Raw genomic sequence first — 15,354 nt, 5'->3', positions numbered from 1 at the left:
AGCCATCGAGCGCAATGACATAAAAGACATCGCAGTAAGAAGCAAGTGACCGTCGAGTTTTCTTGGCTACACTGAAACATAAAAATTTCTATGTTTTTTCATCCCTTTTCTTTTCCAGTTATTAAACTTATTCGTTGCTGTCATTATGGATAATTTTGATTACTTAACAAGAGATGAATCCATCCTTGGTCCTCACCATATGGACGAATTTGTCCGAGTATGGTCAGAATATGACCCTTCGGCCGCGTAAGTACTTCTCTATTCGTTTGCCAATGATAGATACAGTTATAAATGTTTTTGTAGTAGTCGTGGTGGTCTCAAATGGAAGTAATATTAACAACATGATTTCCTTCCTATTAGTTACCTATGAAAAAGTGTGATATCCACTGGGCGAAATAAGAGATTTAATCCTGGAAATATTATGAAATATGATATCTCCTAAACTTCGGAAATATAGAAAAGTCATATTTCCATATTGCCCAGCTGGCACACAACGTTGTTTTGACTAATGTCTATGGAATGACATGTTCAAGATATTTCCAGGATTGGAAATCTCTTATTCGTCCAGTGATCGTTAACAAATATTTAGTACTTGCTTGGTGGGTGAATCGATATAGGGAAGCGTTTTTGCTACTATTAGTTTATTGAGCAAAGGGAAAGAGTGTCCAAATAAGTGATCTGGGGAGTTTTTGGAGTTGTCTTTCGGCAAAAATCTCTCTGGTCTACCCATAAGCTGATAGCCAAGGAAACAAGTAGCAGACTGAAATATACGAGAACATACAAATATTTTTCTTCTCTTCTTTCCAGTGGTCGTATACCACACGAAGATGTATACCAATTGATGTGTGATATGCAACCACCTGTCGGATTCGGCAAAAAATGCCCAAAATTTCTAGCTTATAAGGTAATGGTCATTTTTAATATCACCGTGAATTTAATGTTTATATTAAGAGTCTAACTCCAAGCGCATATGTATGTACACACGCAACCAATAACATTCCAAGTAAAATCTACAGAAAGCCTCCTACACCATACTCTTTACTTTATTTCCCTTGCTTAACGCACTCAATAATCCTGTCAGAAAGATAAGGTTCCAGCCAATCTGTATTTCTCCCAATATGAAAAACTCAACATCCCTCAGAATTCACATATGTTTTTATTTGTTGATCACTATAATAAAGAGTTGACACAATATCTGTTTCAAACTCAGAGTTTCATGGTGCTCAGGCACCAATCATCAGATTAATTTTTTAATATTTTAATATTTGTTAATCACAGCGCCTGATGAAGTTAAACATGCCGATCTCAGGTGATAACACCGTCTTGTTTACGCCCACTCTTTTCGCCCTGGTCCGTACTTCCCTCGGTATGACTCCCGGTGATAAGGAATGTTTCCGGGATAGCAGTTTCCGGAAGATCATCAAGCGGACATGGCCAAACACCACACAGAAAACGTTGGATATACTAATACCGGAACAAACAGGTATTCTACCTTTCCTTGATTTTTATTTCAAATGTTAGACTAAAGTTAAATTTCACGCATTAACACGTCCGATGCGAGTATACTCGTAGTAGAGGGGTCAAAATTACTGGCAGTACTTTAAAGGGCCATAAGTTTTGATATGGAAACTTTTGGTTACTTTTTAATTTTAATTTTGGAATCTACATAAAAATCTGTGTTGATTGGTATACAATGAAAGTTATTACAATTTAAAAGCAGGACCTAGGCCACATGAGCCCGTGAAAGTCAAACTTTCAATAGAATTCAAAGAGGATGAAATTTAGATTTCTGAAAAGTGTTTGGTGGGGAACGCGTTAAATGCAATCACTTCCGTGACTTCATATTTTCAAATATTTTTTTATTTCACCCCTACTAAGAAAGCTTTTTTATTTGGATGGGGTAAAGAAAAAACAGGACGATATTGGTTGCGGAGCTCCTAGGTCCCAACCCAGGGGTACGGGACGGGAAAAAATGAGGCGAGCTCGTATGGTAACACTCAATGGGTTAAAACGTTGAACTGAAATTGCGAAAAGGATTCCAATACCCGAAAAACGTATGATTTTAAAACAAATACAATAGTAGAATTTTTTTGTGTGTGTTGACTTTTTTTCCAGACACCTTGAAGAAGCCTTTACATGTTGGTACACGTTTTTATAAGAACAAACTATATAAGAACACAAGGCTTCGATGACCAAAATGTTAAAAACAAGTTAAGAACGTTTTAAGGCTTCGCAGACTCTAAAACGCCCAATCTCTTAGGAAAATGGACAAAATACTCAAGAAATGGCGAAAATAAGAACATTTTTAGGCTTAAAACTCAAAAAGTTAAGAACATCCAATGGCTTCAAAAATTTTGGATGTTCTTATAAAAAAACGTGTATGTTGTTTGTTAACGTCTCATCTCTTTTCCTCTGTGCAGTTTTGAGTGGGCAACAGATTACCATAGGAAAGATTTATGCAGCAAAGCTGATTTATGAGAGTTTCAAGGAAATCAAACGACGAAAGAATTGCACTCTTCCACAATTTGAAGTAAGTCCACCATTTTGGTTCCCTTTGATATGATATTCATGATATGCACCATTGCAATGTCTTCTGACATTACCTTTATACAGACCCAACAGCTGATTTGTTGTAAGTGACGTAAAATCAGTCAATACGTTACTTTCAACCAATCAGCTGTTGGGCCCGTGGAAGAAATTGCAATGGTGCCTATCATGAATAGGCTATTTTCCAGTCCTTCTTTGTCATGAATTCTGGGTAACCAGGACTGGTGACTTTAGTGGCCAGGTGGCTCAATTGGTTGTGCATTCACCTAGCAATCCAAGGTTTGTGGGCTTGATCCCCGGTTATCGCCAACTCAGCGAATGAGTAGCTTAGATTGTGTAATCTGATCTGGGCGGTAAGTAACTGGGAGCGGAGAGCAGATGTGGCCCTGCACTTGAGCATTTGATCAAGCGCTAATAGAAAATATGATAGATGGTGATACTTCAGGTCTAGATTTAAGACCTATAAGGTTATAAGTAGTCATGTCTACAAGTTGTCAGTATAGCGTAGACAGGAGAGGTGCAAAATTTGTGTAGGAGAGCAGATTTTTATGACACTGTGATAATCTATTCATAATGTAAAAAGATAATTACTGCGTCATAAAAATCTGCTCTCCTACACAAATTTTGTGCTAGCTCTTGTCTACGCTACTGAGTTGTTGTATAAAAAGTTGTACAAAATTTCTATCAGAAAACATAATATGATAATGAATGTCTCCAATGCAATTCAAAATCGCTACTTTTCGTTTAAAGTTTCGAAAAGAAACATGTTTTGATAATAATATGAAATTTATTTGTTTTCTTGTCTCCTCTTTGAAGAAGATATTTCATGTTTGTTGATTGCCTTGGCTCTAAAAGGTTGATTTTTATCGGAACTGTATTTTTGGAAAACATCTATTTTTCTTTCGGATAAAAATGTTGTTTTCTTTTTTTTTTACTTCAGTTGTCTAACCGAGCCCTTTTCTCTTTTGAAATTTTCATCATTATACTGAGAACTGGAGTTTGGGTACTAGTTAGCTACAAAGTTAGCTGGAAGCTTGCAGCTTATTTTCATTAATCTTGAATAAGTTTTGAAGGCGGGGTTCACTTCGTTATCAAAAATGTCTTGTTTTGGGAGTATCGAGACGAAGGTATGTTTATTTTATTGCTTCTGTTGGTACCCAAACGGCACACAACGTCAAAACAACGTCCACGTGGGATTCATAACGTCCAAATAACGTTATTTGAACGTTAAAACAACGTTGTGGGCCAGCTGGGTAATGAGAATTCCTCATTGAGTGATATTTTCGCAAAATTACAGTGAATTCTCAGTGCGTGAGAATAAAAGTTCGGAGAGATTGAAATTTCTGGTTATTTTCTCATACGGAGTTTGTGATACCCTGAGTATCAGAGGTTAAGTTTTCAAAGAAAATAGTAACCTCTGAAGACAAATAATAGAAATTTTATCGCGCATGTGTCAATCTAATCACTGCAGAAAAAATCAAAGATGAAGAGCAAATATTACCATATTAATGTCTAGCAGACTGTATCAGTATGCAGTTTACTATTTACGAATTCCCCAGAAACCTCCAAGTGTAATCGAAGTGAGTTTATTTCGAACGAAATCTTTTACATGATCCCCAAATGTATAACAGTAATTACTAAACTTTTGATTATGGAAATGTCACTTTAATTGAATCGAAATAATAGACAGACTTTATGTTATGATTCTCTATCACTGACTCTTTTTACAAAGCATTGATGACTTTTTGTAAGTTGTGTTTTCAACGACGGGAATAAAAATATCGACTATGACGCTCATCCAAGATCTTGGATGGTCGTCATGGTTACTTTTGTCTTCGCTGATTGCGCGATGAATAGAATCTCGATTCGTCGGCACAGCGTAAATACACGTTTTTTTTTTTATTAGAACCCAGTTTATAAGAACATTGAGGCTGAAATTGGTCAAAAAATTAAGAACATCGTAAGAACATGCCCAGCCTCAGTTTGGAAAAAAATGACAAGAAACTACAATTTTTCCTCTTTTTAAGCAGTTTTAACCGAACTTAGGGATGGATTTTCTAAAATCGAGAGTCAAATATTGTCCAAATTTTACCAATTTTAAGTGCTCTTTATTTTGCATGATATTGTCGATTTAGAGTAGTCTGAAAAATTAAGAACGCATTTAAGAATATTATAGGCTGAAAACTGCCAAGAAAATAAGCACATCCAGGCTCAACCAAATTTTAGGTGTTCTAATAAAAAAAGAAACGTGTATATGATTTTGAGCTGTGCTTTTCACGGTAAGTTTGTGATACAAAGTTGCAAGGAGATATATGGTTGAGACTATCTTGTCTTGTGGTTGAGATGATAATATGATGAAGTTCTCATTGCAACACTGTTGAACCTTCACTTGGGAAATTAATTTTTGTTTTAGTTTTGCTTTTAGCTTTGTGAGAAAATACACACGTGTTGTGTACGTGCCTACGGTTGTTATGTAACGCAAAAACAACACTGAAAAGAGCAGAAAGAAAAACAATACCCGAGTTTTGATAGTTGTGTCATGTTTTAGACTCTGAGAGAATGTTTCTTTTAGCTTTGTCTATAAAAAAGTTTCTAGGGCGGGGAGTCAGATAATATTCCTGACAGTCAAAATGGATTTAATACGATTTAGGTTGGACTTTGACGAAGATTATTTTATGAAATTTCAAAATAAAAGAAGAAATAGTTTGTAATTTTCTTTTTCACTTTCATAAATATATGATGCTTCGGGGGTTTTTCGCGCGTGGTATCATTGTGTTTGTTAATTCTCGCATTTCTTCAACAATTTGTGACATTCTTCTTTTTCTTTCTTTCTTTTTCAGCAATTCGAACTGAACAATCAACACAAGGTAGATATTCTTCTCAAACATTTCTTTTTCATTTATTATACTAGCGAGTTTATGTATGTGCGATTTTCAGCGATGGAACGATTAGCATCTGCTTTATCTAGATCCTGACTGACTGAGGACGACGATAAATCAGCACTTATACCATCCTTAATTTTGCAGGTCAAAACTGGGTGTTATTCCAAATCGCTTCAGTCACTCCGCCTTCCTTATGAGTGCAAATATATAAACTCGCTTTTGGCTAATCTTGTGAAAAATGTAATTTTTATCCAATATAAAAGTTTCCCTTAGATAGATAGATATGGAACTGTAAACTGTGAAATTTCAATAGAATCTAAATAATAGTAAAAGTTTTATTAAAACAAAACATTAAGCATAGCTAATAATTTTTCTCTAATTTAATTGTTATTCTTAGATTTACGGCAGGTTAAAATCGCTAGCGAAAATCAAAGTACTACATATAATGGATTCAGACACGTACGGCTTTTATTATATAGATTTAATTCATTCATTCCTTTTTTCCCTTTCAGCGTGGTAACTCCTTCTTCCGTAAAATCAAAGGTGTTTTGCGCACTTCTTCTCAACCACTTACCAACGAAAAAAATAACACGCGGCCGCGCGAAGAATATTTGAACCGAAGAAGGCGATCGAACACAGCTGTTAGCATCACCACTAGGTAAGCAATGGTGTGGTTGGTAAGAATCAACTGAAGTGATTAACATCGATATCTTTTGGTTTTTCTCTATACTGAAACATTTGTCCCTCCTCGTAGTTTGTCTGTGTATAGCATATATTGTAATACTTTGAAAGGGGAGAGGGTCTACCCGGGTTTGTTAAAATCGAGTATCTTGTAGCTTTTTCTCATCTTATGTGAAATGAATAAATTTTCAAACGAGATTCGAGAAAAGTATCTGATCTCTACAAAACTGCAGCTAAATATTGTACACCATATATTGCAGTACTTTGAATCAAATCAGATTCAAATTTTTTTTCAAAGGTGACAAAACTTCACTTCTTGTTTTAGTGATCCAGGCGGGAAGGCGGAGGCCGCCCGAACGTTCTCAGTTAGCAACATTCACTCTATGTCTCATAACAAATCCAGCGACTCCATACACAACAAACTTCGCAAAAACACCATCTCTTATACGCCTGATATGTTTCAATCCGCTCCGACTATAAATATTTATCATCCATCATCAACCACCCACCAACCGCCGCCCACCCTTTCAAGCGCACCTACCACCCATCCAGCTCCGCCCTCAGTACCAGCAGCAGCAACGAAAAGGAAATCTGTTTCATCCAGCCCGCCCTCTTCTTTGGTGAGAAAATTTTATTGATTGCTTAAAATGAAAAGAAAAAACCGGGAGGTTTTTGCTTATTTTTTTCGACCTGAATATATCAATTCCCAAAGGGAAATAATACTATCAAAATGCGCTGGAATCTTGGTTTCTTAAGATCTGATTACATTCGCTCTACTCCATGCCCTTCGATTTAACAAAAGCTTTCAATTAAGTTCGGATTTCATTATTCCAACTGAGGTTTTATCTCGTTTGAGACCTCTAATCATTTTAACGCATATCTAAGCTCTAGCACAGTATTTCTAAGAAATCCCCTTCGAAATAATTTATGTCATACCAATACTTCGTGTATTTCATGAAAAGGCCTAATTTCAGGCATATTGAAATTACACGTTTTTTTATAAAAACACTCAAAATTGTTTAAACCTTTAGATGTTCTTAACTTTCTGAGTTTTAAGCCAAAAGATGTTCTTAAGATGTTCTTGTTAACATGCTCTTATTTTCACCATTTCACGAATATTTTTGCCCTTTTTCCTAAAAAATCGGGTGTTTTAGAGTCTGGAAAGCCTTAAAATATGTTCTTAACTTGTTCTTAATATTTTAGCGATCGAAGCCTGATGTTCTTATATAGTTTGTTCTTATAAAAAAGTGTACTGTTTGACTTACCATTTTAAATTTCCCTATTGCTTGTTTTCACAGGACGATGATACACCTCCACTTCAACAACGCAACGATTCGCTGCCATCCAACAAACTTCATGCTATTTCGCCGGTAACCGAACAAAGCTCTGGTGAAGATAGAGAACTAACAAATAGCCTTATCACTGCTCTTCGTGATCCGGCGAAACCGATTCTTTGTTTCGTCAACCCACAAATACACAGAGATTCTAATAGGGTCAGTTATCAACTATTCTTTAATACTTAATTCTGTAGTGGTTATTAATTAGCCTTGACTTCCGTTTATGAGGTCAAGGTTCGATTCCCACTTGGTTCTGTGATTTACTGGGTAAGTGAATCTAGAAAGTTAGATAAAGTTATTATCAAAGTTCTTCTAACCCAATACCATGTGAGATGAATAAGTAACCATTACTCTGAAACAAGCACTTTTAGTTGATCCTTGGTGAACCTTAACCCAGCTGGCACACAACGTTGTTTCAACGTTCACCCAACGTTATATGGACGTTGTGAACGTTAGATAAACGTCGAAAAAACGTTGTGTGTGAGCTGGGAAGCTGTATAGATACCAGATCTGTATTACCTTTTTAGATCCTCGAAAATCTCTCAAAAATTGATCAAAATTGGAAAAAGAAATTCCAAAAAAGCGTCCCATAAACAGCAAATTTTCTCTCTCCAAGGGTCGATTTACAATTTTTGGTTGACACCATTATCTTGTAAACCTAGTACCTCATCCGCCGGAAGTAAAGTTAATCTCTCTTTTGAGTGGTAGTTTTCCCCACAGTCCTTTATACCGTTACTTTAAATATTAGCTCTGTATGTCGCCAGCACTTAGTTTGCGCACAGTCTAGAATTGTCTGTACACAGACCCAGTATCTACAGCTAATTTCAAAATTCATTGCCGTAGATGATCTGTTGTCATTGTCTTTTCTCATTTGAGATTTTTCAAACCGACCGCTGAGATGGAGTGTTGGAGAGAGAGGGGAGACGATAAGAGTTGTGTTGCTATTTACAAATCACACTTCATCGCAGTGGTCTCCGTACGGGAATTTTTTTTATCAAACAGACAATGCACACAGAGTGTACTACTAAGCGATAAACGTGACATACACTCTGGTATAGAGTCTAGAGGGATAAGAAAAAATGGGAAATATTTTGACTATTGTATTGATCATGTTTTCTTTGTCTCTTTCTTTAGAGTAACGATGAAGATAGTCCGGCAAGAACGGCACGTAACCTCGAACGACGTCTCTCTAATCCGTCACGTATTTCCGTCGAACGACGTTCTTCAAACCCTCGCTCACGGCAAAAGAGAGTTTTAGTTTCTTTGCCAATGATTAAATTGGAAATCCCTGTTGATAGAGATAACGACTTTTTAGACATCGGAACTTCAAGTAGTTCAACGAATAATAATAATAATGAAAATATACGGAATAATAACGGCGGAAATCCGATGGATTTACCGGAAAATGATATTCCGGATTTGTTAAAATCTTTACAAAGAACTTCCCGGTCTTCTTCAGAGGCCCGGTCGTCATCGGATGAACGAAGTCCGGTTGCCTCCTCTCCGCTTGGTGAGTACGCACAAGACGCGCGGACGGATGGATCACCAAAGGATGAACGTAGAGAGCAGGAAAGTTGTTTTACGGATGATGATTCGACGGAGTTAGCGACAGAAGGAGAATGTGAAGAGATTTTGAAAGAACTAAATAATCATTTGAATAAAGCGTTGAGTGAGGGTGTACAACCGCAATGGCTGTATGAGATCAAAGAAAACGAAGGCGATACTTGGTGCTGATTGGATGAAATGTGTCACGTGACATGCGTTAGGCTGATTTCCTCATATTTCTAGAAAGTAAAGAAATGGCTTCACTGAACTTTGAAGGTTGAATGCCTCAAGTAAAATAATTTGAAAGTGTTGAATCAAAATTCATTTATACTTAAGAGATTAAGAGAGAAGAGCAATCTACTTTGTTTTCAAAGTTCAAAATTATTTTACAAAACTTTGACTTTGGCCTCTGAGTTCGTTTTAGTCATTCTCAAATTCAAGCGTTGGAGCGCGCGATATAATTTTATTAAAACGAAAAGTTGTAACATTTATAAAAAATGATGTATATACAGAATAAATTGTAAACTAGCTGCTTGTAGATTGTACCCCCCTCCCTTATACAAAAAAAGATCATGTTTAATTATGAAGTCCTTCCAAAAAGAAATCATGACAAACTTAAATCTAATAAGGTGTTTAGTTCCACTCGGCCCCGTCACGTGGTCAGTCAAGACCCTGACGCAAAACTATTTCAATTTACGTAAAGCACCAGCAACTGATTTAAAGGTGGTGAAAATGCTTCATAGCGGTCAAGATTTTGTTCCAATGGAAATTTAGGAGGTTTTATTGTTGTTTTAGACCCCTCGCGGAGCAAAAATTAGCTTTTTTTTAGTTTTAGAGACAATCAAAGTCATCATATTAGAGAAAAAGGGAAATTCCTGCAAAACTGGGATGTATCCTATTTCGGGAGTGTGGCGTTTGAGTATTAGACTCGACATTGTAATCAACATCGTTCCTAGACTATGCTATAGTCTAAGACGAATAACTATCTAAGAAATAAGCCCAAAAGCCGAAGAAAATTCGCAAACGAGTTTTTTTGCCGAAAGAGTTATCGTCCGTTTCTTCGAAACTCTTCCGCCGATTTTTTGTCCGTATACCGCCATATTTCCGGTCTTTTTACTATCACTGTAATGGACGATAACATCGTCTACCTCGGTTCCTCCTTCTTCAGCTTTGTTATGCTTACTGATAGCGCCAGATATATATTCTCTGACGTCCATCAGTGACGTAAATAACGTCTGGAATACACGGGGACGAGGTTGCATTGTAGTAGGATCTCGTCAGGGATCCGAAAAGCTCAAAAATGTTTCAATAATAAGGCTGAGATATTCTCGAAACATTCAATGAAACGTATGTAAAGTACGAAAATGCTAAAATTGTCATTCTAGCCTAAACTTTCAATTCTGTAAAACGAGAATGTCGAGTAAATCGTTTCAAAATTTTAAACCATTTTTACCCTATCAAACATTAATACTCGAATAAATTTTTCGTAAGCCCTGGGAACACTGAAATCATAATTTATGAATTTAAGGGCGATTATTTTATGTAGCGAGTCCAAAAGGACCAAAAAGGAACCGTTTAGGGTGGTGGCATATACCCGTACCCTTCATTAGCATTAGCTTAAGTATCCCACTCATTGCTCGCCCCCGCTCTTGATAGAATAAACTCAGAAACAACTTATAAAGACAAGGAACTCAAAACAAAAGTTTCATCTTCAAATCTCGTAACCGATCTTTTGACCCTTAATTTAGCTCTCCCACTTTTCGACTTCCTTAAAACTCATCTCAGTAAGGAATCAACTTAAAAAATCCCTTTCTAACATGGCTTATTATTATGTATACTAAGCTTTTTAGTTTTTCTGAAGAACCCATGCGAAATGACAAAATTTCGTAAACCTGTTCTTTCCATGCTCGCTCCACATTACGCGAAAATTTGAGTGCTCTTTTAACTCTCAGCCATCTCGAACAAAATTCTAGTGGATGCTCTTTAAGTCCTATATAGATCCTCTTTCGAGCCCAACCAGGAATCTAGTCCCTTAGTTAATTCACTTTTTATTCTAATAGCGCTTTTACATCCGTCACTGAAATTAAAAAGTGGTGTAAGTGGGTACAAGACTGTTCCTCTGCTATCTCTCCAATCTCTCCAACTTTATCAAACTTTGATTGATTTGAAAATGCAGTTTTTAGAAGTTATTAGAGAATTAAATGCTAATGAAACCAGAAGACCTTCTTTGTTTCAAACTCTCTCTCTATCTGAAATCAAACACTAGAATTTCGTTGAGACAAATCTGATAACAGTTCATCATTTCTGACGCGCTGACTTTGGCTCTCTGCTCTACGGTGGACAGGTGATAATCTCATAAGATAATTCCACCAGCCACCATCTACTCTACATGGGTGTGGTGAAATGTTGAGCCACGGGACCTTTAGGGTAACTTGTCATACGCCGCACGGAGTGATTAGAATCTACTTGCTAAACAAGTATCTTCTTCATTTTATTGACTGCTGATAGAAAAAGATAAAAGATAATACCTTATTACATGAATATTATGAGGCATGTATTTAACACGAATGGAAAATTTTCGTGTTAATAAAAACCCCGTTTTAATTAAAAGCCAGACGGGATATCATTGGAAAAAAGTTATTCGTATTAATTTGATATCGTTTTAATTTCAACGCTGTTAAATACTTGCCTACTTATTTTCATGTATTTCCCAGAGTCTCAGTTGATTGGGTTTAAAAACGTAAGATGGTAATGTTTTGATACAGTATCTTCCTAAAGGAAATGAAAAACAAAATCCCCTATTAATAAATCTAACACTGAAAAAATAATTTAGAATCTTGCATTTGTATGTACAAGTGCAAAGTCCTCTAAGGGTATATGCTCAGTTTTCTTCGTGTGGGACCTGCTTCCTCTGACACATATGAGGACAGGCCTGAGGATGAGAATAGATAGTTTACATCTCATCACACTAATGGCTTCACTGTATCTCTGTTCGATTTTTCTGGCAATTTTGTCAGCAGTATGTTTATGGTCGAGCATTCCTTTCCCATCACACATGTTTCGGAAAAAATTAATGGCGTGAAGGTTCCTTGTTCGACGCTCATGATCTTGTTGTGGTACTGGCGTTTCTTTTGGAGTTCTTGTTTTGCTAATACAATTTCTGTCTTGGTATTTTTTTGTGTTTCGGCGTCGGTGTTGCTCACACGGATGTCAAAATAAGCATTTTGGGCTGGCTTCCAGACTCCTCTGGTTCGTACATCAGGTCTAGTGTTGTCTCTAGCAAGGCCATTGATAGTTTCTCCTGCTCCTCCATGGTTTGTAATTGTGGCTCAGTTTCAACGTCAGTATACACTTTTGCAAGGAGTCCCGCTTCAAAATCTCTAACATTGTTGTGGCGTATTGTTACAGTTGAAGCGCGTGATTCACATTGTACTGGTTTCCACATGGACACTGTACTGGTTTTCACATGGACATTTTGATGGAAGTCTCTTTAAACTGTTTCCGTATCTCAGTGCAACTGCGCTCTAAACTCCCGGTGGGGGGGGGGGTACTAGGGTTGCGAGCTGACGGGGAGGTACCGGGACTAAAATGGAGAAAACAAAGGAAAATTTTGGGAAATACGACCCTTAGCGGGACAAATTTGACCAATTTTGACCAAATTTCAATCTTTCAGGGGGCAAAAATTTGAAATTTTCCTATTTTCCCGACCCTTAGTGGGACTGAAATTTGATTTTCTGATTTTTCCGACCCTTAGCGGTACTTTGGAAGTCCAAAAAAGGTACCCTTAAGGGCGGCACATACTGTACCCTCCATTGGCCTAAGTACCCCCCCCCGGGTCTAAACTCTCCTTTGTTCAGAGAAAACCCATGCTCTTTCAGGGGTAAAACGGTTAGCCAGGCTGATGCTCCTGGCTGCCTTGTATGCTTAACTGCTTTCAATGTTTCTGGTGGTAATGACTTATCTATTTCTAGTGCTTTTTCTTTCAACGAGTTTTCTCTTTCAGAGTTTTTCTCTTTTCTGATGGTTTTGACGATTTGTTAGTCTGGTAGTAGTGTACTCTGTGCAAGGATTAAGGTTTTTAATGGTGCAGATATTTACTGAGACTGTTCATGTGTTGTATTTGATTGACACAATTCTACTAATTTGGGGATGCCAAGCCCACCATGCTTGACCGGTAATGCTTAAAGTTTTCGGTCTTGGGCGGTTATATTTGTGTTTAATATCGTTGGGAAAAATTTCTCCTCTATCAGTTTATCATATAGTGGTTTGCTGTCAACCTCGTTCCCTGTGCATTATCAGCTTTTGTATGCTTTACTATATGGCGCTAGATAATGCCCTGGCATTGTCTGGTCAAACATTACGTCGTCGTTCCCTCGTGCTCGTGCTGAAAGAGATTTCTCTTTGAAAACCTCGTTCCCTGCGTATTATCGGCTTCTTGATGTTTACTGATAGCGGCAGAAAAAAACTTGGCCTCTTCTGGTGGGTACCCAGGGTAACAAAATGCTGTGTAGATACATAGGCAGGTTGTGACTTAGCGTACATGCATAAAATTTCGATTTCATCACACCATCAGTTCTTCTTGTTTGTTTCCCTAAATAAGTTCTTAGCTTCTTATTGTAGAAAAGAAGAAAATTCTATTGAGAATTGACTGAGTTTGATTTATGAAAAAAGCGCGCGAAATATTAGGCGTTCGCGGACACCCGTTAACGGAAATCTTCGCCCGCGGGTAGGATAAACTGGACAGTGTTGTCAGCTATACGAAAATCGCGATTTGCAAGCCATTTGAGGTTTTTTCAAACTTTAGTATGTGTAGCCAGCATTGTTCGAACGAATCGATGCCCTTCTTCAAAAAAAAAGTGGCAGTAGTAAAAAGCCTTCCAAATTGTAAACATTGATGATTTTCTGTTCTCTGAAAGTTTAAATTTCTCCTGTCTTTGACCTGTCTAACTCGTCTTTTCATAGAGTAAGTATCCTATTTTCTGATTATAACGTTTTTTTAAGGAATATCCTTAGTATAATTTAAATTCTAGCAATTTTGAAAAACACCAAAAAATTTGATTTGATTGACCACTTCCAGCTCTTCCACAAGTTGAAGTTCCAACCAGCACCTGTTAATGTTTTAAAAGTGAATGGATTTTTTCGATACAGCCATTGTGACAATCTGACCTGTCGAGAAACATAGTCAAGAAGGATAACATAACAGCTGGGAGACCTGATGACTTCTCTGTCTCTGTGGTTTCAAAAAAATAACAAAGTATAGACAGTAGTAGCCAGGAATTATACAAGATGCAAGAATTAATCGCAGAATTTGATTGGCTAATATCTTATTGTTATGATTTGATAAACAAAAGTATGACGTCAAACAGCTCTATTGTTTCAAGAAGTGACGCGAGCTTTTGAATTGTTTTGAAAAAATAACGGTTTTTTCTTTTGTGAATTGAAGTGATTTGAATCGAGTCAATAATTCCATACTCTGTATTTCAGTGAAGTTGTTGGGATTTTAACAGGATAGAAATATTTTTGTACAGAGTACCGTGAGTGGTCCTAAATCCGACAGCCCTGCCTAAATCTGACCCCTCAAATAACTGCTATGAAAAAAATTCTATGTTTTTTTTCAAAATTTCCTCTCCAAGTTGAGCAATAAACTATTGCAAGAACTCTGGAAACAAAACATCTAACAAAATGACTATAATGTCAAGATGTCAATTAATGTGATCAATAAAATGTGAGTTGTAAAAATAATTACCTCTATTATTCTGAATCCATTGCTCGTGTTTAAAACGTTTAACAATTTTGTAATAAAAAATTATGTTTTGTATAAGAAGCAATTGTTGTTATTTGGTTCAATTGGTTCAGTGTATCAAATCTCTCAGTTTAGTTGACACTTTGGTATCTTCATTGTCAGTCAGGCACATCCTGGCAAATGAACGGGGTGAGCATTTGCATATGGTATTCGTCACCCAGTGTAAATGAGATAGGACGTCTCAGGCTAAAACGTGAAAATGAATAAAAATGAACTTCAAACTGAAAAAGGGAAAAAAGGAAGAAAACTGGAAACTTTATTTTTTCATTAAAAGTTTCTTCAATCTTCGAAGACAAAATTGACCCATGGTAGGGTAGATCGTCAACTACCGTAGAGTCGTTTAATCTCGACATACGTCTTGCAATCTCGACACCGGATCTGTAAAATAATCAAAACAAACCTTGAATGAAATTCTTGGTATCATTCTTATCGAACAAGTTCATCCATCAAACTAGAAGTTCAGTAAACATTGCAATCCTTTCAATTAAAAAGAAAGCCAAATTATAAGCAGTTTTACACAACACACGAAACGCATGCAAACTTCCTCGTAACTTTCTCG

At 36.8% G+C, this 15,354-nt stretch overlaps 2 protein-coding genes across 2 annotated transcripts in view; both read left to right on the top strand.

Moving 5' to 3' along the window:
• LOC136810708 (voltage-dependent calcium channel type A subunit alpha-1-like) overlaps positions 1-9,612 on the top strand; it is a 120,433-nt gene extending 110,821 nt beyond the window's left edge. Inside the window, exons 40-48 of the mRNA XM_067067301.1 lie at positions 119-246; positions 808-904; positions 1,279-1,483; positions 2,421-2,530; positions 5,388-5,414; positions 5,942-6,087; positions 6,436-6,730; positions 7,409-7,603; positions 8,582-9,612. Coding sequence (XP_066923402.1) covers positions 119-246; positions 808-904; positions 1,279-1,483; positions 2,421-2,530; positions 5,388-5,414; positions 5,942-6,087; positions 6,436-6,730; positions 7,409-7,603; positions 8,582-9,181 — 1,803 coding nt within the window. The 3' untranslated portion in view covers positions 9,182-9,612. The remainder of the gene's footprint in view (positions 1-118; positions 247-807; positions 905-1,278; positions 1,484-2,420; positions 2,531-5,387; positions 5,415-5,941; positions 6,088-6,435; positions 6,731-7,408; positions 7,604-8,581) is intronic.
• Positions 9,613-13,799: 4,187 nt separating this feature from the next.
• LOC136810705 (mucin-5AC-like) overlaps positions 13,800-15,354 on the top strand; it is a 31,672-nt gene continuing 30,117 nt past the window's right edge. Inside the window, exon 1 of the mRNA XM_067067296.1 lies at positions 13,800-13,955. The gene's annotated coding sequence lies outside the window, so the exon portion shown is untranslated. The remainder of the gene's footprint in view (positions 13,956-15,354) is intronic.

Source organism: Clytia hemisphaerica, unplaced genomic scaffold, assembly GCF_902728285.1.
Source record: "Clytia hemisphaerica strain Z4C2 unplaced genomic scaffold, Clytia hemisphaerica genome assembly, whole genome shotgun sequence".
Lineage (NCBI taxonomy): Eukaryota > Metazoa > Cnidaria > Hydrozoa > Leptothecata > Clytiidae > Clytia > Clytia hemisphaerica.
Note: the sequence above shows the minus strand (reverse complement) of the source record. Positions and strands in the feature narration are given on the sequence as shown.